General features: G+C 42.2%; 1 protein-coding gene and 1 pseudogene across 1 annotated transcript in view; both read right to left on the bottom strand.

The window, feature by feature from the left end:
* Positions 1-17840, bottom strand: part of LOC117477347 (zinc finger protein 239-like) — a 94951-nt gene extending 77111 nt beyond the window's left edge. The window contains exons 1-2 of the mRNA XM_034124039.1: positions 17516-17840; positions 17074-17136 (exon numbers count right to left, since the gene is read on the bottom strand). Coding sequence (XP_033979930.1) covers positions 17074-17103 — 30 coding nt within the window. The 5' untranslated portion in view covers positions 17104-17136; positions 17516-17840. The remainder of the gene's footprint in view (positions 1-17073; positions 17137-17515) is intronic.
* LOC117477329 lies at positions 1304-14145 on the bottom strand (annotated as a pseudogene).
* Positions 17841-24051: the final 6211 nt, after the last annotated feature.

The raw sequence follows: 24051 nt of genomic DNA, 5'->3' as shown, positions 1-24051 counted from the left end.
GCAGCCGCATGACTGCATTTCCATTCTCCACGTGGGCATTCACATTTTGTGGAGAGAATTCCCTCTTCTCCTGGTGGTGGGATTGTTTTATTATTTAAAATATATTTACATTTGTAATGCCTTCCCAATTATCCCTTTAATTGTTTATAGCCTACTGTATGTTTATTTCATGGATATTTCTGTGTTTTCTGGTGTGTAACATTTGTAATAAAGATTTCATGTGACACATAAAATGGATTTGTTGATGGGAATTAATGTCACTAATATGAATAAAATGAACTCTAGGTTAACGGTACTCTTGCTATCACTACTCACCGACACTCTAAAACACCGGTAAGCACACCTTCATCTAGGCTGCACTGTTGTACGTGTCCTGACTTGTAGTGGTTCTCTCCTCTATCTACACTCTTCTTGTCATCTTTGTAAAACGATATCAGACTGGTAATTGACACAGCCATGACTTCTAGTTAAATTCAGTGTGGCTAAAATGAAAAGCTTTGTTAAAATATGCACGCGCGCGAAAGTCAGTTGAAACGATCTTAAGTAGCCGTGACGTTGAAGTCGTGCGACCCTGCTGTCGCTTGTAGTTCATTTATAGCATAACGTTAGCATTTTGCTTCTGGCGACTACACTGAAAGAAACGACTTGTAGGATTTACTTGATTAAATCTTAGCAAGTATTTGCACTTACTTTTTTTAAGTATATTTTACTGCTGTAATATCAAGTAGAACTTACTTTCCAGTATCAAGTAAAATGTACTTATCACCAGACGTAACATTTGTGAAAATATTAAGTAAATCTTACTTAATAATGTTTAAGTTACACGTTATATTTATTTGAACTAATTAAGTAAAGTCTAATTATTTTCTTCATGGACAGGAACATCACTGTTATCAAATTATTAAGTAAATATTATATATCTGTAATAGTTACTGTTATGAAGTAAATAAGTAGATTTTATCATATTTTTTCTGTTTAAAATGTTGAATTACTCATTTGTTTGAAGTTATATTACTCACTTTAATTACGTAATTGTTACTCATTTACTTTTGAAAAATGTTACCTAATAAATGTAATAATCTATGCATTTAATATACATTGAGCACAAATCACACAACTAAAATACAATACAATTCAACTTTATTTTGTCAACAATTCAATCACTATTAACCGACAACATTAACATTATAATAACTGCATGCAACATTAACATTATATTAACATTAACTTATCAAAAAATACAAAATCTACTCCATCATAGATTTGGAGCGGTGCTTTTTAAACATTCAATACAAACGTTTCTTTACCTAAGGAGGGGGAAAAAACATATAACAGAATATGAATAGACGGCAACAACTGTAATCCGTGTGAGAGAGAGAAAGAGGGAGAAATGTTTATACGGAGAAAGAAAAAAATGGCAGAGGGGGGAGACAGAGATTGATACAGCTCCCTGAAACTGAGCAATTGCAACATGGACAGTGGAAGGTACATATGAAGAACACATTTTCCATGTCTTTAAGGCAGCAGGTTCACCTTCAAAGCTTGTACTTTTGGGGTCAGCTTAATCCCATCCAGTCCGAGAAAAAGTTACATACAAGACATGAAAATGAAAGAATTTGCCCTAATTGCTCAGTTTGTGTACGGTATCTAGACAAATGTGTGTGAAGAGCACTCCAACTTTTAAATGAACAAGGACAATCTGAGTACAAGCATGGTATTGACCGGCCTTGACCGCTGTGTAGATGATTCAATCTATAATGCTTTATGAGCTGTAAACGTTTTGATGTCGTGAAGTTGCAATGTTTGCATGACCATCTCATAATATAAAGAGTCCTACATGTTCTCCCTGGTGAGACCAGCTTGGAAATCTGTCAACTGTCTTCTTCCCTAGACCTCAACTGGCTCCAGCTCTCCACTTAAAAGTAAGGCCACTCTGTAAATGAACAGACATAATTTGTAATATTAAAACAATGGTTTAAACATTTATCCACAATTTTATATTACATTTCGCAGTGAAGAATAACAGTAATAATATATCACTCTACTTGCCTGAGCAATCACTCCAATTAGACTCCACTGGCTCACTGCTGTACTGCTATGCTTCCTGTTGATAGACAGATATGTAAATAAGACAGATGAACTTCGTGAATATAACATTTCCACTTAATTAGACTTGATTGAATATTTGAAGAAAAAAAATTAAACAATTGGTGGAAACAGTATGTGGATATTTTACTAAAGTAAAAGTAGCAATACCACAGTGTATATTTATAACAGAGTATTTACTCTGTTACAAGTAAAAATCATGCATTCACAACCTTACTTAAGTAAAAATTCAAAAGTATTAGTATCAAAATAAACTTAAAGTAAAAAGTACTCATTATGCAGAATGGCTCATTTGACAATAATATGTATTATATCACTGGATTATAATTAGTGATGCACTAACTCACAGGTCTCAAACTGCAGAAAAAATACTTTAACTTACTGTAAAAAAAAACAACAACAATATAATTATAAGACATTTTAAGCCGTGTGTGTGTTTACTGTGAATTAGCTTCATTTGGGATTGCTTGGTCCGTGTACGCTTCGTTAATTTATTGATGGCAGAAACGAGAAAACAGCGGTAGCGCTGGGTCTAACCCTGTAACGGCAGCAACATGTTAAGTTTGCTGGTCCGAACAGAGTGGCCGAGCTGACCAATCGGAGCACACTGGGCTCACAGGGAGGGAGGGGGGGGGCAGGAGCACAAACAAGCCGTTTAGGACAGAGTGAATACTGCTGAATACACATACTATACAGAGATGCTGTATGCAAAACCAATGTGAGTTTGGAAAATTGCACAGTATAAATCTATTTTAGTATACTTCAACAATGGAATTATGATCAGTGGAAATGGCCATGACATGTCTCCTACATTAAACTACTTTCAAAACGCACAGGACAAGCCCTCTGGCCAACTCGACTTCTTCGTCCTCTCATGTTGGGGCAGACTGGCGCTACAGTGACTCGCTATCGCCTCTCGAGTAAGAAGTGGTACTACAAATCAGGACATGCCAGGGCTAGTCAGTTAGCATGCTAATTTCAGTAGCTAATATATCTATACAACACAATAGATTGGCGTCTTTGACATAATGCAAGCACTGTAACCTCTTCGGTTTCTGTACATATTGTTTTTAATGTTTAAAAAAAAATCCATTGTAACCATAACCTGACAGGATGACAAAGCAAATTTTGGAAAACTGCGGCTAACGCTAACTCAGCTAACATTACTTTTCCTCTCCTCTGCTTTTGACAATGCTATTCCAACTGTTATGCCCTTAGTTTTATAGACGTGAAATAAAACGTGGACCCTTCTTTAGATGCATGTGAGTGTTTTTTTTAATTATCTGGTAAATTACAGTTAAGGTTAGCTAGCTAACAGCACGTTACATATCTAAAACATAATCTCTCAACTTTGTGAACTAATGCACAGAAACGTTAACATGGTTCAAGCAAACAAGAATCAGGCTATTATGCACAAAGACACATATATTATCATAAGTCAGAGAGACAATAACTTACCAACACTTCTTTTTCCAGCCATGCAGCTCCTCCGACAGCCTTCAAATGTGCAACTGCAAACCCAACTGAACCGTCGTCCAAAAACGCGGGTATCTTGTTTTGTCAAGACGCAGTGGCGAGCCGTCAGGGCCCTCTAGGCCCTCTGTGAGGGCCTAAGATATTCCAAAAAATAATATTTAAAAACATTAAAAAAAATAATATTTTTTTTAAATATATATTTTTTTAATATTATTTTTGTTATATTTTTCATTAGTTTTACCGAAAAAAAACTTGATTTAATTGTATTTAAAATAACATTTCCAAAGAAATAAATCCTTCGAATCTGCCTGTTCATTCTCTGTTTGAATGTAGGGGTTACATGAAAGAAGCTCGCCTGGCCCTCTCTGCGATTCACAGAGGGCCCGCTATAGTAACTGAACGAGAGAGTAATGTCAAATGACAGTACAATTGACCAATCATATCTTCCCTCTAAATGGGTGGGTTTTATTATCGCGGACATTATGACAAGTTCCGCCCGCTGTGAAACTTTTCTTGTTTCCATAGCAACAACAACTTCCTGTCAACAGCGTGAACTCACCTTCAAAATAAAAGCATGCCAAATTACACTTAAGACATACAACGGCAACGAAAGTAAGAAACACAATGCAATATCATTTTCAATGTCAAAGAACACAAATTGGGTTCACAGGTGTTGTTTTGTGTGGTAGAGGGTCGCTGTCATTGATGCGTTTTGCACCCTGGGCCGTTGTTTTGATATTCCGCTGAAGTATATGCTGTGACGTAATAACTATTTTTTTTTCTTTTTTCGAGGGAAGGGGTGGGGGTCAGAGGGCCTAGGTATAAAGCTCACGGCTCGCCACTGTCAAGACGCATGCGCGGATTCAAACAGCTACTATGGTTTTAGATTAACATTTACTTAGTATTTTAAGGTTTATGAGCAGTGACTATAAATCATTTAAATAGTATGAGTAAATATATAATAAAACGTACTCCTCCCACACTGTAAATGTATTACATGAATAAAAGGTGTATACATTTAAAATGTTACTTAAGAAATTCTAGTTCTTTGTGAATCTTGATATTACCATGTAAAAAGTACGACAGTTAATTAAATATATTTTACTACACCAAAAAGTCAGTTTTTTTAGTGTAGATTTATGATTCAAAAATGATAAAAGTAGGGTAGACATGTGGAGATTATCCGGCTGAACAAGACGTGATCCCTCGCTTTAATGTGTGTCAACCACAGACCTTATTTTGAGCCATTTTCCAAAATCCTATTGAGAAATCTCAATCACACCGGAGTACTTTTCACCGTACTTTTCGCGTTTAGTTCCGTTAGTACCCCTTATGTCGCGTTCACACCAAAAAGAGTACTTAATCCTGGGAAATTTTACCCCCATTTTTAGTGCCTGTTGAGAGATGGTACTTTCCTGGGGGGAAAAAGTGCCCCAGTTCTGATTGGCTGGGCGAATTGCAAACCACGCCCCGTAAAACTCTGAAATGTTTTGTAGAGCCGCCATTTTATTATCCTCGCATTAGCATTATTAGCATTAGCATTCGCCCAGCGCACAAATGCAGAGAGACTAACTTATGGCAACACAAAATAAAACATGGGAGCGGTGGAGATGAGGAGGTGTCGGTGTTCTGGCGATTTACTCGGAAGGCTTCAGTAGACGCTGCTGGGAGTCCCAGCAGCTTCTACTGAAGCCAGTCCCCAACTCCGGAGACTTCCGGCCGGGGACTCCGGGTGGCAGTATACGCCGTGAAGTTGTTTGCGGCCTGCCAGTAAACCCAAAGCAGAAGAAGACGAAGTGACGTCAGCGGCTCATTTGCGTAATCTTCCCTCAGGGAATTTATTCCGGTGTGAACGCGATCTGTACTAAGTGCCCTGGGGTAATAAGTGCCGGGGCACTGAGTGCCGGCACTGAGTACGGCAAAGTACTTGGTGTGAACGCGGATATTGCTTTTTGTCGAAGGAACCGGAAGAAGTTTACTTCCGGGTTTTAGGACGCGTCACTGCGGTTCTCTATTTGGAGTGAAGTGTCTTTCCCAGGGACACAACGACATGCTGACTGCAGTGGGGTTTGAACCTGTGACCCCCTGATCCGAACACCAACGCACAACCCACTGCACCACACGCCTCTTACAGAACCGTGTGCAGTGTTTGCAGAAAGCGCCATGTTGAAGTGAAAATTGGGTGCAGAGCTGAAAATGTGTTTAGAGTGCCAGTTTAAGTAATTGTGCTTTTTGAGATATTTTAGTTCATCAGCACCTGAAAAAAACCCAGCAGAGGGCGCCAAACATCTCTTTTCCAGCAACATCACCCAGCTCTGACTGAGAGATTCAAGGCGCTCCTTACTGCCTTACTATACTTACAGAGGTGGAGAAGTATTTAGATCTTGTACTTGAGTAAAAGTAGATGTACTCAGATCTTCTACTTGAGTAAAAGTAGAAGTACTCAAATCTTGTACTATATATACACAGTATATATAAATAAAAAACAACGCTGTTTTCTCCTGGGTTCCCTTGAAGCCCGGCCGGTCTTAATGTCCGTGAACAATTTATTTAAACAGTTCCCTCCTGTCTTTATTCATTAAAACAAGGGAATTACATGTTTATAATGTGCTGAAAAAACAAAACATATGCAGGGATGTGCATCTTTTTCTAAGGCATTTTTTATTTTGGTACAGTCTGATAATTTAAACAAAAGAGAACAGAATCAAACTGAAAACATTTTCAGCAGTTCCCAGTCTGTGGTCCGCGAAGGCATTGTAGGGTGGGCCGCCAAATAATATATTTTTGTTTTTATTTTGTACAGGCTAAAGACACAAACATGGACATAGCAATAACATATAGGAGATGACATTCCCATCTCAGACAAAAACAAAACAAAAACGGAAGAAATAAAGATAGTCAGTAGGATCACTTCAACATTTCACAAACAGAAATAGGTTGACAACCAAAAACCACCAAAAACACAACATGGTAAGCATATTTATTGTTCCTTTAATCCCACTCTTCGTTAGAGCTAATTATTTCCCATTTCGTGGCGTGTTGAGCAGACCTTTGATTTTTTGTGGCAACATTTTTTTTCCAAAAGAAATTGTATTTTTAATCACTCTTCAAACACCTTAAATTAAGATTACTCATTGACTTTTAAAAATATGTATTTTAGCAAGAAGAATAGTTGTATTTATTAAATGTGTGCGGTCTTCAGCCAAAAGCCCGAATAAAATATTAAAGGGTGTAAATGAAAATTCAATATTTGCCGCCAAATAATTTGCAAAACATGATTTTTGTGGAAACGTTTTCATTAAGATTTTTTTTTATTTGAACCTCTTTTCCTTTCCTTGATCCTCCTTAGCAACGGCCATTACAGTCCTTGACAGCGGTCTGTTCTACTGGATTAACAACGTGTCACATGTTCTGAATTGACCAATCAGAACTTTATTTAGCCTCCGTATAGAGAGCCGAACTCCCCAATATGGTCTAGCTGCGGCCGCGGCAAGTACACGATACTACACGACACGCCCACCTGACACGACACTACGGTGGCTGAGAGACATTAGTGATCTCCAGTGTGTTGGGCAGTGTGGCGGCGGAGGGAGCCGAGGGCACCACCGGAGGAGAGGCGAGCGATGACAGCAGCATCACCGTGGTGCAGCTCCCCGCACAGACTGAGGGGACTTGTTACACGGAGCCCATCACCGGGGAAGCCTGCGGCGGGAGTAGGCGGTCTGCTCGGCCTGCCCTTGGCCCTCCTTAAAAAAAGTCTCATCATACTTAATCCTAGACAGTAGCACATGGTATATATTGTACGACTTTGTCATTTTTTTAATGTTGATATGTATTCGCTCATAGTCTACTGTGCCTTTCACGCAGACAATACAAGTGAATTTTGAAATGACAAATAGGTTTATGTTTCAAGTTTATTTGCATTAAAAATGTGTTTTTAAACCCTTCTGTTCAAATTTGATATTTTGTTTCTTAAAAGATTAAATCTTTAAAAACATGCTGTTTGCCATTTTTAAAGTTTGATGGAAGAAATTAAAATATAGGTCACTGACGTGGAGCTTTAGGCCTGCAATGCTTTCAATTTTTTTTTTGGTGTTTCAGTTTTGAGTGAATATGGATGTTAAATTCACAAATGAGTATGAATAATCTTAGAACAGGATCTTGAGCCATGATGTTTTTAAAGTACAGAAACATTCAGAATGCATGACGATTCCTTCAAAGGTTTTGTAATAGACCCCTAGTACTTTTAATTTATAAAGTAATAATAATACATGTGAATGATTGAGCTCATAAGTGGCCTGACTGGCCCTCGTAATTTGGTCCTTAATGACCCCATGATGTGATTATGTATTATGAAAACTAGTTGCTAGTTTAGAAAACATTTTTGATTCTTAAAGGTGGGGTAGGTAAGATTGAGAAACCGGCGCGAGATACACTTTTTGTTATATTCCATGGAATGCTCTTAACATCCAGATAGCAATGAATATCTGAAGTGCTTTGACAAAAAATCCATAGATAAATGTCATCTGTGGAAGCCGTAATACTGTAAAAAGCACGACCAATCATCTGAGCCGGCCCGGCTAAAATAACTGGATGGCCTACCTGCCTGTCAGCCTTCCATCTGTGCACAAACTTATCTCGTGCCCTCATTGGTCATGTGTGCGTTCGTGTGTGTTGGAGGGGCTCTGTAAGGAAGTGGTAGATTTTTTCCGGTTGTGTATTTTCAAATTCTAGCGATCTCGAGCTGGTGTGAACGCTGGTTAGAACATAAACAATTGTTAGTCAGACTTCAATTCAGAAAGACTCTTAAAATATAACAATACAGCTCTCAGGGCTTGTACTACGAAGCCGGATTTTCACTTAGCGGGCTAACTTCAGGAAAAACTCAGGGTTTCTGGTCCTACGACGCTGGTTCTCTATTTAGCGGACTAGATCTCCATTGTAACTTATGCTGAGCGGCTAACCTGCTCTGGAGCAGGTTAGGTTGCAGGCTAAGAACTCAACTCAGTGAAAGCACCGCCTGCTGACCAATCAGAGCTCAGTGTGCAGAGTTTAAAGCTATCAAGTCATATTACAGGAGAAAGGAAATACAGTTTAAACTGCCGTTGCAGGAAAGACGGCCGGCAAAAATCACAGACTGTGTGAACGTGAAAATTAATAGAATATCACCTCCCATCTTCAGAGCAATCTGACTATTATAACATTAGCGTTAAGAAAGCTTAATTAAATATCTGCCACAACATAAGTAACCGGATCAAAGTAACAGTACAGTCCGCGGCATATCACATCATAATGTATCATATATTTCCTTATCTGAGTCAGCTTCTTGAGCCGTATATGGCCATGCAACACTCAGTGTCACATACTGTATTCAGAAGTATTATTTTAAGCAACACATTAAGTTGACGAAACACTCGAGTCAAATGTAATTAAAGTCAGATCGTGTCTTAGACGGGGCAGTGATTTCATAAACCTGTTAATGTACGCATTCAAACACTTTCTCTTTTACCGGCTGTATTCACCTTGCAGGTGCAGCTATGTGGCTTTTATCCTGGATAAAGTGTTGAAGTCATGGATGTTTAAAGTTTAACTTCTTCATATTTCTAATATTATAGTTGACTTTTCATTCAGGAAGTATGACGCGCTGCGCTGCCAGTACACTTGTCCATGTTTGTGATTGGTCGAATGCTCCAAATACCACATTACATTTAATTTAGCTGACGCTTTTATCCAAAGCGACTTACAATTACAGGGACATTCTCCCTGGAGTAACAAAGGACTAAGTGCCTTACCACCCCTTTCATGTGAACGTGCACCTAACTAGATAGGACACGGCTGGCTTGAGCGATCCACTTAATAACCCGCGTCGTAGGACCGTTTAGCGAGAGCGTATTGAACCGGCTTCGTAGTACAGGCCTCAGGAGGAGGACGCTTGAAAAGTTGAACTTTTCTCAACTTTCGAAGCGAGCAACGGAGGCCAATCAATGCGACGGAACCACAATGCAGTTCGGCAAAGCTTGACATCACCCCATTCAAAGTGAATGGGAAGCGTCTCCATTGAAGCACGCGACGGAACCGTGTGGACGTACCGTAGGACTGGTACTTTGAGAAAAAGTTTTCCCACACCTGATTTAGTGAACGTTGTCCCACACTCTTCACAGCTGTATGGTTTTTCTCAAGTGTGAATACGTTGATGTGTTTTGAGAGACTTTGATGCCTTGAATGTTTTCCCACACTCTTCACAGCTGTACGGTTTTTCACCTGTGTGAATACGTTGATGTGATTTGAGTTCACCTTTTGTCTTGAACATTTTCCCGCACTCTTCACACCAGTACGGTGTTTCTCCTGTGTGAATACGGTGATGTACTTGGAGGGCACTTGATGTCTTGAACATTTTCCCACACTCTTCACACCAGTAAGGTGTTTCTCCTGTGTGAATACGGTGATGTACTTGGAGGGCACCTGATGTCGTGAATGTTTTCAAACACTCCTCACAGCTGTACGGTTCTTCTCCAGTGTGAATACGTTGATGTGATTTGAGAGACTATGATGCCTTGAATGTTTTCCCACACTCTTCACAGCTGTACGGTTTTTCACCTGTGTGAATAAGTTGATGTGATTTTAGATTACCTAATTTAGTGAACGTTGTCCCACACTCTTCACAGCTGTATGGTTTTTCTCAAGTGTGAATACGTTGATGTGTTTTGAGAGACTTTGATGCCTTGAATGTTTTCCCACACTCTTCACAGCTGTACGGTTTTTCACCTGTGTGAATACGTTGATGTGATTTGAGTTCACCTTTTGTCTTGAACATTTTCCCGCACTCTTCACACCAGTACGGTGTTTCTCCTGTGTGAATACGGTGATGTACTTGGAGGGCACTTGATGTCTTGAACATTTTCCCACACTCTTCACACCAGTAAGGTGTTTCTCCTGTGTGAATACGGTGATGTACTTGGAGGGCACCTGATGTCGTGAATGTTTTCAAACACTCTTCACAGCTGTACGGTTTCTCTCCCGTGTGAATACGTTGATGTGATTTGAGATTATTTGATGCCTTGAATGTTTTCCCACACTCTTCACAGCTGTACGGTTCTTCTCCAGTGTGAATACGTTGATGTGATTTGAGAGACTTTGATGCCTTGAATGTTTTCCCACACTCTTCACAGCTGTACGGTTTTTCACCTGTGTGAATAAATTGATGTGATTTTAGATTACCTAATTTAGTGAATGTTTTCCCACACTCTTCACAGCTGTACGGTTTTTCACCTGTGTGAATAAGTTGATGTGATTTTAGATTACCTAATTTAGTGAACGTTGTCCCACACTCTTCACAGCTGTACGGTTTTTCACCTGTGTGAATACGTTGATGTGATTTTAGATTACTTGATACATTGAATGTTTTCCCACACTCTTCACAGCTGTACGGTTTTTCACCTGTGTGAATAAGTTGATGTGATTTTAGATTACCTAATTTAGTGAATGTTGTCCCACACTCTTCACAGCTGTACGGTTTTTCTCCAGTATGAATACGCTGGTGGGTCTTTAAATTTCCAGATGTTGTAAAGGATTTGTCACATTGCTGACAGCTGTGACGTCTCTCTCTTCCTTTCGGTTTCTAAAACAGATGGACAGAGAAAGAGAGAAAGTTAATCTAAATAGCATAAATACATATAAAGTTAACACAATAACAACTCACTTAAAGGTGGGGTAGGTAAGAATGGAGAAACCAGCTCGAGTGCGCTAGAATTTGAAACTACGCAGCCGAAATAAATCTGCCCCTTCCTTCAGACTTCCTTACAGAGCCCCTCCTCCAACACACACGAACGCGCACATGACCAATGAGGGCACAAGATAAGTTTGGAGATGGAAGGCTGACAGGCAGGTAGACCATCCAGTTATTTTAGCCGGGCCGGCTAAGATAATTGGTCGTGCTTTTTACAGCGCCACGGCTTCCACAGATGCATTTTTTTAAATGTATTTATGGTCAAAGCATTTAATGTATTCATTGCTATCGAGATGTTAAGAGCATTCCATGGAATATAACAAAAAGTGTTTCTGAAGTAAATTACCTACCCCACCTTTAACACTAGAACCGCCAGGGGTCGCTGTATACCTAAAACCGTAAACGGGTCAAATGTACCCGCTATTAGAACGCATTGATTTACAAAGTACAATGTTCTTTTATTTATCATACTAGAACACAGGGTTAAGAGTGAGTTTTATACCAATAGAATCTGTGGACTCACAGCTTTCATATGAGATCTAGTTTGTGCAGATTGCATGAAAGATCGCTACCATGAGTTTATGTGCAAAGTGTCTCTATCTCTCTCTCTATAACTATCTATCGATCTATCTATAACTATCTATCTATCTCTCTCTCTATCTCTCTAGGAACCGCAGTAAACAGGCGTTGCTATAGCAACACGTCATGTTTAAGTTTTCGCACGAGATCAACAGCGCGAAAATAACTGCATTTTCTATAAGGTAAATATTACCCGCTGGCGCTGATGGGTATAAATGGCAATTTTTTGGGCCTTTTTTTTCAATATGACTTCATATTGACCATTTTTAACAACAGAGGGTGCTACATAACACACTTTCAGGAAAAGTCAAAGACTTGGAGACTAATATTTTATTGAAAAAAAGTTACATACAATCAAGAAACAGCTGCGGGTAAAATGTACCCGTTGGCGGTTCTAGTGTTAATACAAACCTTCAGTTAACAAAATACTTTTACTATCTTTTAGTGTTTATTATATTTGATACAGTAATACAGCAACATTCTAACCACAGTATATACCAGAGGTGGGGGACTCGAGTCACATGACTTGACTTGAGTCACATGACTTGACTCGAGTCAGACTCAAGTCGCATATTTTTGGACTTGAGACTTGCTTGACTAACATTGATAAAAGACTCGACTTGACTTTGACTTGGTATTCATGACTTGAGACTGATGACTCGAAAGGATTTCACTTTTTTGTACGAAGCACCTAAAGGGCAATGGGAAAAAAAGAAGAGAGACGAGAAAGTTACCGGTGCGCCAAGGAGGAAGTGGAGCGCACAGGAGACAGCCGTTTCATTGCAGACTGTTATGTTTATGTGGGGAAATGGCAGTGCATACATTATTTGAGATATATTTCGAACTCGGACTTAATTTTAGGGATATTTCGGCCAGGGGTGTAGAGCTATATATAGAGCTAGGAGAGTCTGTGAACCAGTCTGCCTTGATCTATGAATTCATGTCCATGACTCTCACAGTATCTGCTGCCCACAGCTGTTTTATAGACGGAAAACCTCCTTCACTTCATGAAATCTCTGCAGCACCAGGAGGCAGTAAGGTGTAACTCAGCAGAATCTGAGAAGAGCAGCACCAGCTGCAAAGAGCTGTGCCTTTTACCGTTTACTTCACTGTGTTTACCTTCATTAGAACAGCTAAAGAGCGACCGCAGGCTGCTACGTTTTAACCAAACACCCATCTGCTTAGGGATGACTTATTAAAAGGTGCGAAAAAGATGGCCGGGCCAGGTACTGGCATCATAATAATAATAATAATAGCTTGGATTTATATAGCGCCTTTCAAGGGACCCAAGGTCGCTTTACAAGTAATAGGGCAAAAACAAACATAACAAAACAAAAGTCAGACAGACAAAACAACAGATCGATTAGGGGCCGAAAGCCTTGGCAAACAGATGGGACTTGAGGGCCCTTTTGAAGGCGTCAAGTGTGAGGATGTTGCGAATCTCCGCAGGGAGAGCGTTCCAGAGGGTGGGGGCTGCCACACTGAAGGCTCTGTCCCCGAAGGTTCGCAGTTTGGTGCGGGGGGTGGTAAGGAGGCCAGAGTCTGAGGACCGCAGGTTCCGGGGTGGGGCATGTGGGTGAAGGATGTCCGATAGGTACTGGGGGGCAAGGGCATGGAGGGACTTGTAGGTAAGGAGGAGGATTTTGTATGCTATGCAGGACTTGACCGGCAACCAGTGGAGGTGGATGAGGGTGGGAGTGATGTGCTGCCACTGCTTTGTGTGTGTGAGTACCCTAGCAGCACAGTTTTGGACATACTGGAGCCTGTCCTGGGTTTTGTTGGGAACCCCGAACAGGACACCATTGCAGTAGTCCAAGCGGGAGGTGACAAACGCATGCACTAGGGTTTCGGCAACCGACTCCGAGAGCGACGGTCGGAGTCTGGCAATGTTCCTTAGGTGGAAAAAGGCCGATTTGGTCACAGATTTGACGTGGGAATGGAAGGAAAGGGTGGAGTCGAGGGTGACACCCAGGTTGCGGGCTTCAGAAAATGGAGCAGCCGTCAACCTCGAGGATGAAGTCACCAACCTTCTGGAGCAGGGCCTTGGGTGCCACAACCATGAGCTCTGTTTTATTGCTGTTTAGCTTAAGGTAGTTGGAAGACATCCATGCTTTGATGTCATGCAGGCAGTTGGTGAGAGACTGAGGGGGGAGCTGGGAGGATGGAATGGTGCTGAGATACAGTTGGGTATCATCAGCGTAACAGTGGAAATTGAGTCCATGATGTCGGATGATCTGGCCGAGGGGGAGCATGTACATTGCCTCTGTCCTTAGTGGGAAGAATTAATATAATTAAGATGAGTATATTGCCAAAATGTCTATATCTTTTTCAATCCATCCCGCTAGCACCACCTCCTCCATTTTTCTCTAAAATAAGATAGCTACTTTCTAAATGTATTTGGAATAACAGGAAGCCAAGACTTAGACTCTCTCTGTTGTATTTACCTTACGATAGGGGAAGGTTACAACTACCACATTTTCAGTGGTACTACTGGGCGGCACAATTGAGGGATGCAATGTTTTGGTTTTCCAGAGAAGTTGATTTGCCGTGGTTACGAGTTGAGTTGTTGTCTTCAAAGGGTTTGATGCTGGATAGCTTTCTATTCTCTGCTCCTTCTAAAAATCTAAGGAAAAAAACATTGAATCCTTTTCTGAAAAATAAAACGTTTGTCTGGCGGAGACTGTAACGAATATTCGAAAAATCGAATAATCGCTGGCATCCCTAATGAGGACAGCAACCTAATGTCGTTTGACGAGCTGAAAACAAAGTATGTCATGCCACAGAAACACTTTTTCAAGTACCTGCAAGTTAGGAGTTTTATATTGGCAAACTTAAAGGTGGGGTAGGTAATTTTGGAGAAACCAGCTCGAGTGCGCTAGAATTTTTAAATACACAGCCGGAAGAAATCTGCTACTTCCTTACAGAGCCCCTCCTCCAACACACACAAATGCGCACATGACCAATGAGGGCACGAGATAAGTTTGTGCACAGATGGAAGGCTGACAGGCAGGTAGGCCATCCAGTTATTTTAGCCGGGCCGGCTAAAATGATTGGTCGTGCTTTTTACAGTACTACGGCTTCCACAGATGAAACTTTTGAATGGATCTTTGGTCAAAGCACTTAAGATATTCATTGCTATCGGGATGTTAAGAACATTCCACGGAATATAAGAAAAAGTGTATCTCGAGCCGGTTTCTCAAACTTACCTACCCCACCTTTAAACAACTCGTTGCAACTACCTCCTATGTCCAGACTAGAGATACTGTCTATAAAAAACGGTATCAGCAAAGGGCTGGTTACTCAATTTTATAACATAACATAATGATCAGTGTGCCGACATTCGTGAAATATCAACGGGGGCTGGGGGGGAGCCTCGCTGCGGGGAAGCTGTGGACCTCTGTCGCCTGTCAGCGCAACTTACTTGATGCTGTTTAAACACATTTAAATAAAGGGCGGTGCCGGCCGTCAGCGGACCGGCTCGGTTCGCTGACGACCGGACGTTCTGTGATTCTCCAGAACACACAGTTGGCCAGTCCGCCCCTGTGTAGCATATTATTTTCGATGACAGATGAGCAGATTGCCACTGGGCGTTCAACTAAAGACACAGCCACGCAAAAACTGTGGCATGTACAGCTCCTTATGGGTACTTCAATATGTGAAGTGCTTGGTCTGTACTTTAAACTGATTGATGATTCTAGTATCTGCACACTTTTATTTTTTTGCATTATTTTGTAATCTGCCATAAGTCTAATGTTGGGGAATGTTCGGTTGTGTTTGTGTAATGTCATTAGCCCGCATGGTTTTTCATACCATTGCTACGCTGACGACACCCAATTAATTTGGTCTTCTGGCCGTTCTGAAACCCAGATAGTCGCACGCATCTCTGCTTGTCTAGCAGACATCTCTCAGTGGATGTCTGCTCACTACCTCAAGCTCAACCTTGACAAGACTGAACTGCTTTTTCTTCCAGGAAAAGATTGTCCACTCTTGACCTAACAATCAACATCGGCCCCTCTGTTGTTTCCCCGACTCAGACTGCAAGGAATCTGGGTGTGACCCTAGATAACAAACTGTCCTTCACTGCAAACATCGCTGGAACAACCCGCTGCAGCAGATACACGCTTTACAACATCAGGAGGATACGTCCCCACCAGACCCAGAAAGCAATGCAGCTTCTGGTCTAGGCTCTCGCCATCTCACACCTAGACTACTGCAACTCCCTCCTGGCTGGTCTACCTGCATGTGCCATCAGACCTCTGCAGCTCATCCAGAATGCAGCAGCTTGTCTGGTCTTCAACCTTCCTAAATTCTCCCACACCACGTCGCTCCTCTGCTCCCTTCACTGGCTTCCAGTAACTGCTAGAATCCACTTCAAGACACTGGTACTTGGGTACCATGCTGCGAATGGTTCTGGCCCTTCCTACATCCAGGACATGGTTAAACCATACACCCCAGCACGTGCACTCCGCTCTGCATCAGCCAAACGGCTCGCTGCACCCGCACTGCGAGGGGGACCCATGTTCCCATCAGCAAAAACACGTTGGTTTGCTATCCTGGCTCCAAAATGGTGGAATGAGCTCCCCAGGACAGCAGAAAGCTTACACACCGTCCGGCGCCGACTGAAAACTCATCTCTTTCGACTCCACTTCGAGCAATAAAATGAAGAAAAAAACGGAAAAAAAACACTTGGATACTGATTTAGCACTTACATACTAACAAAGCACTTACATACTAACAAAGCACTTATGTACTAACAAAGCACTTATGTACTAACAAAGCACTTATGTACTAACAAAGCACTTATGTACTAACAAAGGACTGGCTTATCTAAAGCCAGTTGAGTAGCACTAAAAATGGTTTGGCTCTATGAAACCTAATGTACTTATATGATTCTGTTTTCTTCTGGTTTGTATCTTCTTGGTCGAATGCACTTATTGTAAGTAGCTTTGGATAAAAGCGTCAGCTAAATTAAATGTAATGTGATAAATGTAAAAAATCTATAAATAAATGTTTATTTAAAAAAAAAAAAATAAAATACAGCAACGTTCAAATCAGAGTAAATACGGCAACTTTCTAACCTATATCCAACCATATTGTGCATTAATATTGTTTTTTCTAAACAGGTTGTGATCTTTCATTTGGGGATAACAGTCTTAGGAATATATTGTGATGAAGTGCACACTGACCTGAGCTCCAGGCGTCTTTTTGTTCTCCATGCTGCTCTCAGAGCTCCTTCTCCGGCTGTGTTTCTGAAATAATCACAAAACAAGATAAATCAATACAACCGACAGACACAACAAAACAAATCTACAGCTCATAGCAGAGGTGAAAATGAACTAAGTATATTTACTATATAGTACTATTTAGAGGTAGTTGTACTTTACTATTGAAAAGGAATCTAACTTTGCACACACACACACACACACACACACACACACACACACACACACACACACACACACACACACACACACACACACACACACACACACACACACACACACACACACACACACACACACACACACACACACACACACACACACACACACACACACACACACACACACACACACACACACACACACACACACACACACACACACACACACACACACACACACACACCCTCTCTCTCTCTCCTCTTCGTCCTGGTTCTTCAGTCTCTCTTCTCCTTGATAAAACACTGCAGCGAAACACACTAATCTCCCTTTAATGCCTTTACCGATTAGCAACTTGGTATAAAAAGCTACGAACAAAGAACGGGAACAAAAACACGGTTTAACGGATGAAAGCACGGATAAATCACCCTCCAAGGATAAACTAACTCTTTGTATGTGTTTTAAACACATACAAAGACATAACATTCGGTATACAATCTGCATCAACGTCTGTTAGCAACGTCCAGAGCCGTATAATAGAATCTATCTATATGGCGCTGGCAACGTCTAGCTTCTGAGGACCTGAAGCTAGAAACGGACCACCGCAATGCATCATGGGAGTTTAGTTTGTCTTTTAAAAATAAATTCACTGCCTCCCTGTGGTGAAAAACGGTATTAAAATAAATATGAATTACAACAAAAATAATAATAATAATAATAATAATAATAATAATAATAATAATAATAATAATAATATATAAATATGGGACTGGTATGGTTGATTTTAAACGTTGGAAAAATGTTTTTGTTTGTGATCATACATTTGTTTTCCACTATATAGGTTTTGATATAATGATTGATCATTAAAGCGTTATCAAAGCTGGTAAAGGTGCAGCTAGTTTTAATGACTTTGTATACTGTAGGGTAGCTTGTGAATTTACTCCAGGTGGAACTAAAGTCTGATTGATTATATTTATGAAAGTAAAAGTACTCAGATATTGTACTTGAGTAAAAGTAGAAGAACTCGTATATGATATGTTTTATAATGATTGATCATTAAAGTTTTATCAAAGCTGGTAAAGGTCCAGCTAGTTTGAATGACTTTGTATACTGCAGGGTAGCACACAAAAGTTTTGCCTCCGCCCGACGTCACGCCAAATCTGCCCCGAACCGCTGAGACAAACTCGTCTGACTGATGAAGACCACCACTCTCTCTGAGCGAGAACAAAGAGGAGGAGAGAATATCTTTGTATGCACTGGGAAAAACACGCCGACATCAAAGGCAGTGGCTGACTGGACTGCAAGAGAAGCAGCAGCTAAATCCTTGTTAGCTTAAATCCTGCAGGGAACCCCACCTCAACACCTACACAGACACATACATAACATATAGGAATCACAATGATATCAATTTACTGTGTGAGGTATCATCATCGAGAAATATGTGTTTAAGTTATGTAGTGTCTCTACTTTAAAGAGTCCTCTCCTGCTGATGTTCAGGTGTATATCAGTATGTAGTGTCTCTACTTTAAAGAGTCCTCTCCTGCTGATGTTCAGGTGTATATCAGTATGTAGTGTCTCTACTTTAAAGAGTCCTCTCCTGCTGATGTTCAGGTGTATATCAGTATGTAGTGTCTCTACTTTAAAGAGTCCTCTCCTGCTGATGTTCAGGTGTATATCAGTATGTAGTGTCTCTACTTTAAAGAGTCCTCTCCTGCTGATGTTCAGGTGTATATCAGTATGTAGTGTCTCTACTTTAAAGAGTCCTCTCCTGCTGATGTTCTGGTGTATCATGAATACTGATTCTTAAATCATGAGCTGCAGCCCTGCTCTGTTCAGATCTGATTTAGCTCTGTTTGATAGGAAGCAGTTGCACAAATGAACAGACACGTATGAGAGGCCGTCTAGCTCACAACTCATACTTGGTCTTACAAACAATATCAGAATCTCACACATACACCATTAAACTCTTTTATACATATAGCTAAACACTTTTACACACACAATCATACTGTCTTTCACACACTTTTGTCTGGGCCATAAATCAAACGTACTTACATACCAAACTGTACTTTCTTAGAAACACTATTATTCCCACTTACAGACAACATCATACTAGAATATAATACTCTAGTAGTGTATGCAAGATAGAACACTTTGTGTGTGAGAAAGAATGATAGTGTTTGTGAGAGAGGAATTGTAGTATGCATGAGGGTATAGTAGTGTGTGTGGGAGAGAATGATAGTGTATGTGAGAGAGGAATTGTAGTATGTATGAGGGTATAGTAGTGTGTGTGAGAGAGAATGATAGTGTATGTGAGAGAGGAATTGTAGTATGTATGAGGGTATAGTAATGTGTGTGAGAGAGAATGATAGTGTATGTGAGAGAGGAATTGTAGTATGTATGAGGGTATAGTAGTGTGTGTGAGAGAGAATGATTGTAAGGAATGCGTGGAAAGGGTAGGACCCAAATGCAGACTACAAAATAAAGTAACAAGGTCTAGAAACAAGAACGAGCTTTATTCCAAAAGCTGACGACTGACATGGAGGAAGACAGGAAAAACCAACAATGAACCGACAAGGCACACAGGGGAAGACAAGACTAAATACAGAGAGGGGTAATCACAAGACGAGACACAGCTGGGGTAAGGGAGGCAGAAACACAAGGGCAACAGGTGAACACAATCAAACAATCAGACACACCAGGGAAACTAAGACAGGAAGGCAAACACAGGAAGAAGGAACAGAGAAGACACAAGGAGGAAACCAGAGACAGAAAAAGACAAGACAAAACACAACACAGACAGATCGTGACATAACCCCCCCCTCAAGGGACGGATCCCAGACGTCCCAAAAAACATAGTCCAACATTTCCAAAAGGGTGGGTGGAGGGGGTCCGGAGGACGGGCCCGAAAGGGGGCCCGAAAGGGGTCCCGGGCGGACGGCCCAGGGGCCAGGCAGAGTCCAAAAAAGGGCGAAGGCCACAGCGGGCGAACTCAGCAGGGACCCGGGCATGAGAGCGAAGGCAGTGGCTGGAAGAGTCAGGAGGCCGGGCTCGAGGGCGAAGACCACGGCTGGGGAACTCAAGGGGCCGGGCTCGAGGGCGAAGGCAGCGGCTGGAAGAGTCAGGGGGCCGGGCTCGAGGGCGAAGACCGCGGCTGGGGAACTCAGGAGGCCGGGCAGGAAGGCGCCGACGGGACAGCTCCGGAGGCCGGGCAGGAAGGCGCTGACGGGACAGCTCCGGAGGACGGGCAGGACCCAGTATCGGCCGGACAGGAACCGGAGCCGACGGGACAGGCGTAGACGGGGTCCTGAACATGACATGGGCTGGTGTCAATGGGACCCCGGATGGAGCAAGGGCTGGTGTCGACTGGACCCCCAACGGAACAGGACACAGAGTTGGCAGGACCCCCGGTGGAACAGGTGTCGGCGGGACCTCCAACAGGACAGGACACAGAGTAGGCAGGACCCCCGGCAGGACAGGTGTCGGCGGGACCCCCAACAGAACAGAACATGGAGCTGGCAGGACCCCCGGCGGGACAGGTGTCGGCGGGACCCCCAACAGGACAGGATATGGTGTTGGCAGGAAACCCGGCGGAGCAGTAGTCGGCGGGACCCCCAACGGGACAGGACATGGGGTTGGAAGGACCCACAGCGGAACAGGTGTCGGCAGGACCCCCAACGACACTGGACGTGGAGTTGGCAGGACCCTCAGCGGAACCCCCAACGGCACAGGACATAGGGTTGGCAAGACCCCCGGCAGAAGAGTAGTCGGCGGGACCTCCAACAGCACAGGACATAGGGTTGGCAGGACCCCCGGCAGAAGAGTAGTCGGCGGGACCCCCAACGGGACAGGACATGGAGTTGGCAAGACCCCCGGCAGGAGAGTAGTCGGCGGGACCTCCAACAGCACAGGACATAGGGTTGGCAGGACCCCTGGCAGAAGAGTAGTCGGCGGGACCTCCAACGGCACAGGACATAGGGTTGGCAGGACCCCCGGCAGAAGAGTAGTCGGCGGGACCCCCAATGGGACAGGACATGGAGTTGGCAAGACCCCCGGCAGGAGAGTAGTCGGCGGGACCTCCAACGGCACAGGACATAGGGTTGGCAGGACCCCCGGCAGAAGAGTAGTCGGCGGGACCTCCAACGGGACAGGACATAGGGTAGGCGTCGGCCGTAGAGCCAACAGGAGACGAGCCAAGGACTGCTGGCTTTCAACTAAGGCTCGCATCATCTGCTCATGTTGGCCCAGAAGATTTCCCTGATGAGAAATGGCGTGCTGGACCGGAACAGAGGCCGGAACCATGGCTGCTGGGGCCAGAACTGGGGCTGGAACCATGGCTGTATGGGCCGGTTCTGGAGCCGGAACCATGGCTGTGTGGGCCGGTTCTGGAGCCGGAACCATGGCTGCTGGGGCCAGAACTGGGGCTGGAACCATGGCTGCTGGGGCTGGAACCATGGCTGCTGGGGCCACGGCTTGAATCCTGGCCTTGCGTCTCCTAGAGACCCTTTGGAGGCTCCGTGGACCTCCTAAGGCAAGGCGGGATCCCGAGAAGGGGTTTGAGGCTTGAAGCTGGCACTCAGGGCTGCTAGTAAAAACTCTGAGAAATTCAGGCAAAGAGCTCCACAGCCATGGCACATTATCCACCTCCATTTGTGCTCTTTTCAGGACAGCCTCTTTCTCCCTGCTAGTCGAGGTTCCACTCCACACAGTATAAAGACATCGAAGGGAGTAATCCTGAGAAAGCAATTCAGCATCAAAATCAAAAACATAATCCGCTGAGTCCATAATTGGTCGGTTCATTCTGTAAGGAATGCGTGGAAAGGGTAGGACCCAAATGCAGACTACAAAATAAAGTAACAAGGTCTAGAAACAAGAACGAGCTTTATTCCAAAAGCTGACGACTGACATGGAGGAAGACAGGAAAAACCAACAATGAACCGACAAGGCACACAGGGGAAGACAAGACTAAATACAGAGAGGGGTAATCACAAGACGAGACACAGCTGGGGTAAGGGAGGCAGAAACACAAGGGCAACAGGTGAACACAATCAAACAATCAGACACACCAGGGAAACTAAGACAGGAAGGCAAACACAGGAAGAAGGAACAGAGAAGACACGAGGAGGAAACCAGAGACAGAAAAAGACAAGACAAAACACAACACAGACAGATCGTGACAATGATAGTGTATGTGAGAGAGGAATTGTAGTATGTATGAGGGTATAGTAGTGTGTGTGTGAGAGAGAATGATAGTGTATGTGAAAGACAATGCTTGTGTTTTTGAGAGCTTATGACAGTTTACATGTGAGAGGACATTGTACTGGTTGTGAGAGTATACTTTAAAAGGAAGTCAGGTTGATCCAACAGGAAGCCAGTGTAAATATTCATTCTTTGACTGGTTTCCAGCCTTGAAAACAAAGCCTGAAGCTGCTCAGAGCACTGCTAGCTAAATTCGAGCTGCAATAAGAACATTTGTTAACACTTTATATTAAGGTACACAAATTCACCATCAACTAGTTGTTAATTAACATGCTTATTAGCAGTATATTGGCTCTTTATTAGTCATTATAAAACACTTATTAATGCTTTATTCTACATGACCATATTCTAATAAGCCATTAGTTGATCGTTTTTCCTCAATAACCCTCTAAATGGTGCTTATTTATTGCAAGTAAGGAAGTTGTTTGGTCTTAATATGCTCAATATGGGCCTAACAAGGCAGTAGTACCACATGAATAGTAATTATCCCATAATACATATGATCTATCCTTATGTAACAAGACATGAAACTATAAGTGTTGATTAAGTCTAAATAACTCAAAATTAGGTATTTCTATCGAAGAATATGTTCCCTATTTTAAAGTGAAGTCTTGTTCATAACCAATAAGCTAGTAGTTTGACTCAAATTGACCTGAACAGGTTCCCTATTCTAAAGTTGCCTCCTCTTCACACTTTATACATTATAGCACGCAACTACTGAAATGATCCTCAACAGCACATGAACAAAGTAGGCACACGTTGAAATATCTGTTTTATTAAACCACTAAAGAGAGGTTCAGACACATACCAAAACATGTCAAGTTTCTCCAAGGCTGAGAACACATATGCAGCCTGTACTTTTTAATAAAAACTGATTTTTAACAGAGCTTATCTATTTGTGATCATACTGTGTGACCTGCTGGTATGTACTTACACAATAGGTGTACTGTTCTCTCTGTGTACTGTCTCAGTGTGAACATAGATTAAACAGCCAGCCAAACTCTTTTGAGAGCCAGGGAATGAGCAGCCATGCTCCTTTATTGAATTATTTGCAGTCCACTGACATTCAAACGGAGTGAAACTATAAAAAAAGAAGATACAAGGCACTTAATGATCTCATACATACAAGTGTAACATACACAGATTAACACTTAGGACCGCTAAGTGTAAACAAGGTAAATATAGCTAATGCTAGCTGTAGCATATCCCTCCGAAATATGGTCGTAGACTTTACTGATGATTTAGAATTTATTGAAACTCCAGAGTCAACGTAAGAGCTATAAAGACACAAAAATAACAAATACATTTAGGCCCAATCCGTATTAGAATCACTTGAGCATACTACCAAAAGTTAACTGTAAACAGACAGAAAAGCTACAAAACAGCTTATAAACGAATTAGGACACAACTGTAGTGATTGACATAATTCACTCATGGAACTACGGGTTGGGGATATTGTTCCGCACGGACATGTTTGTTGACTGTACGTGCTGTGTGCCCTCCTTTCTTCTTCCGCTTCTCTTC

Source organism: Trematomus bernacchii, unplaced genomic scaffold (assembly GCF_902827165.1).
Source record: "Trematomus bernacchii unplaced genomic scaffold, fTreBer1.1, whole genome shotgun sequence".
NCBI lineage: Eukaryota > Metazoa > Chordata > Actinopteri > Perciformes > Nototheniidae > Trematomus > Trematomus bernacchii.
Note: the sequence above shows the minus strand (reverse complement) of the source record. Positions and strands in the feature narration are given on the sequence as shown.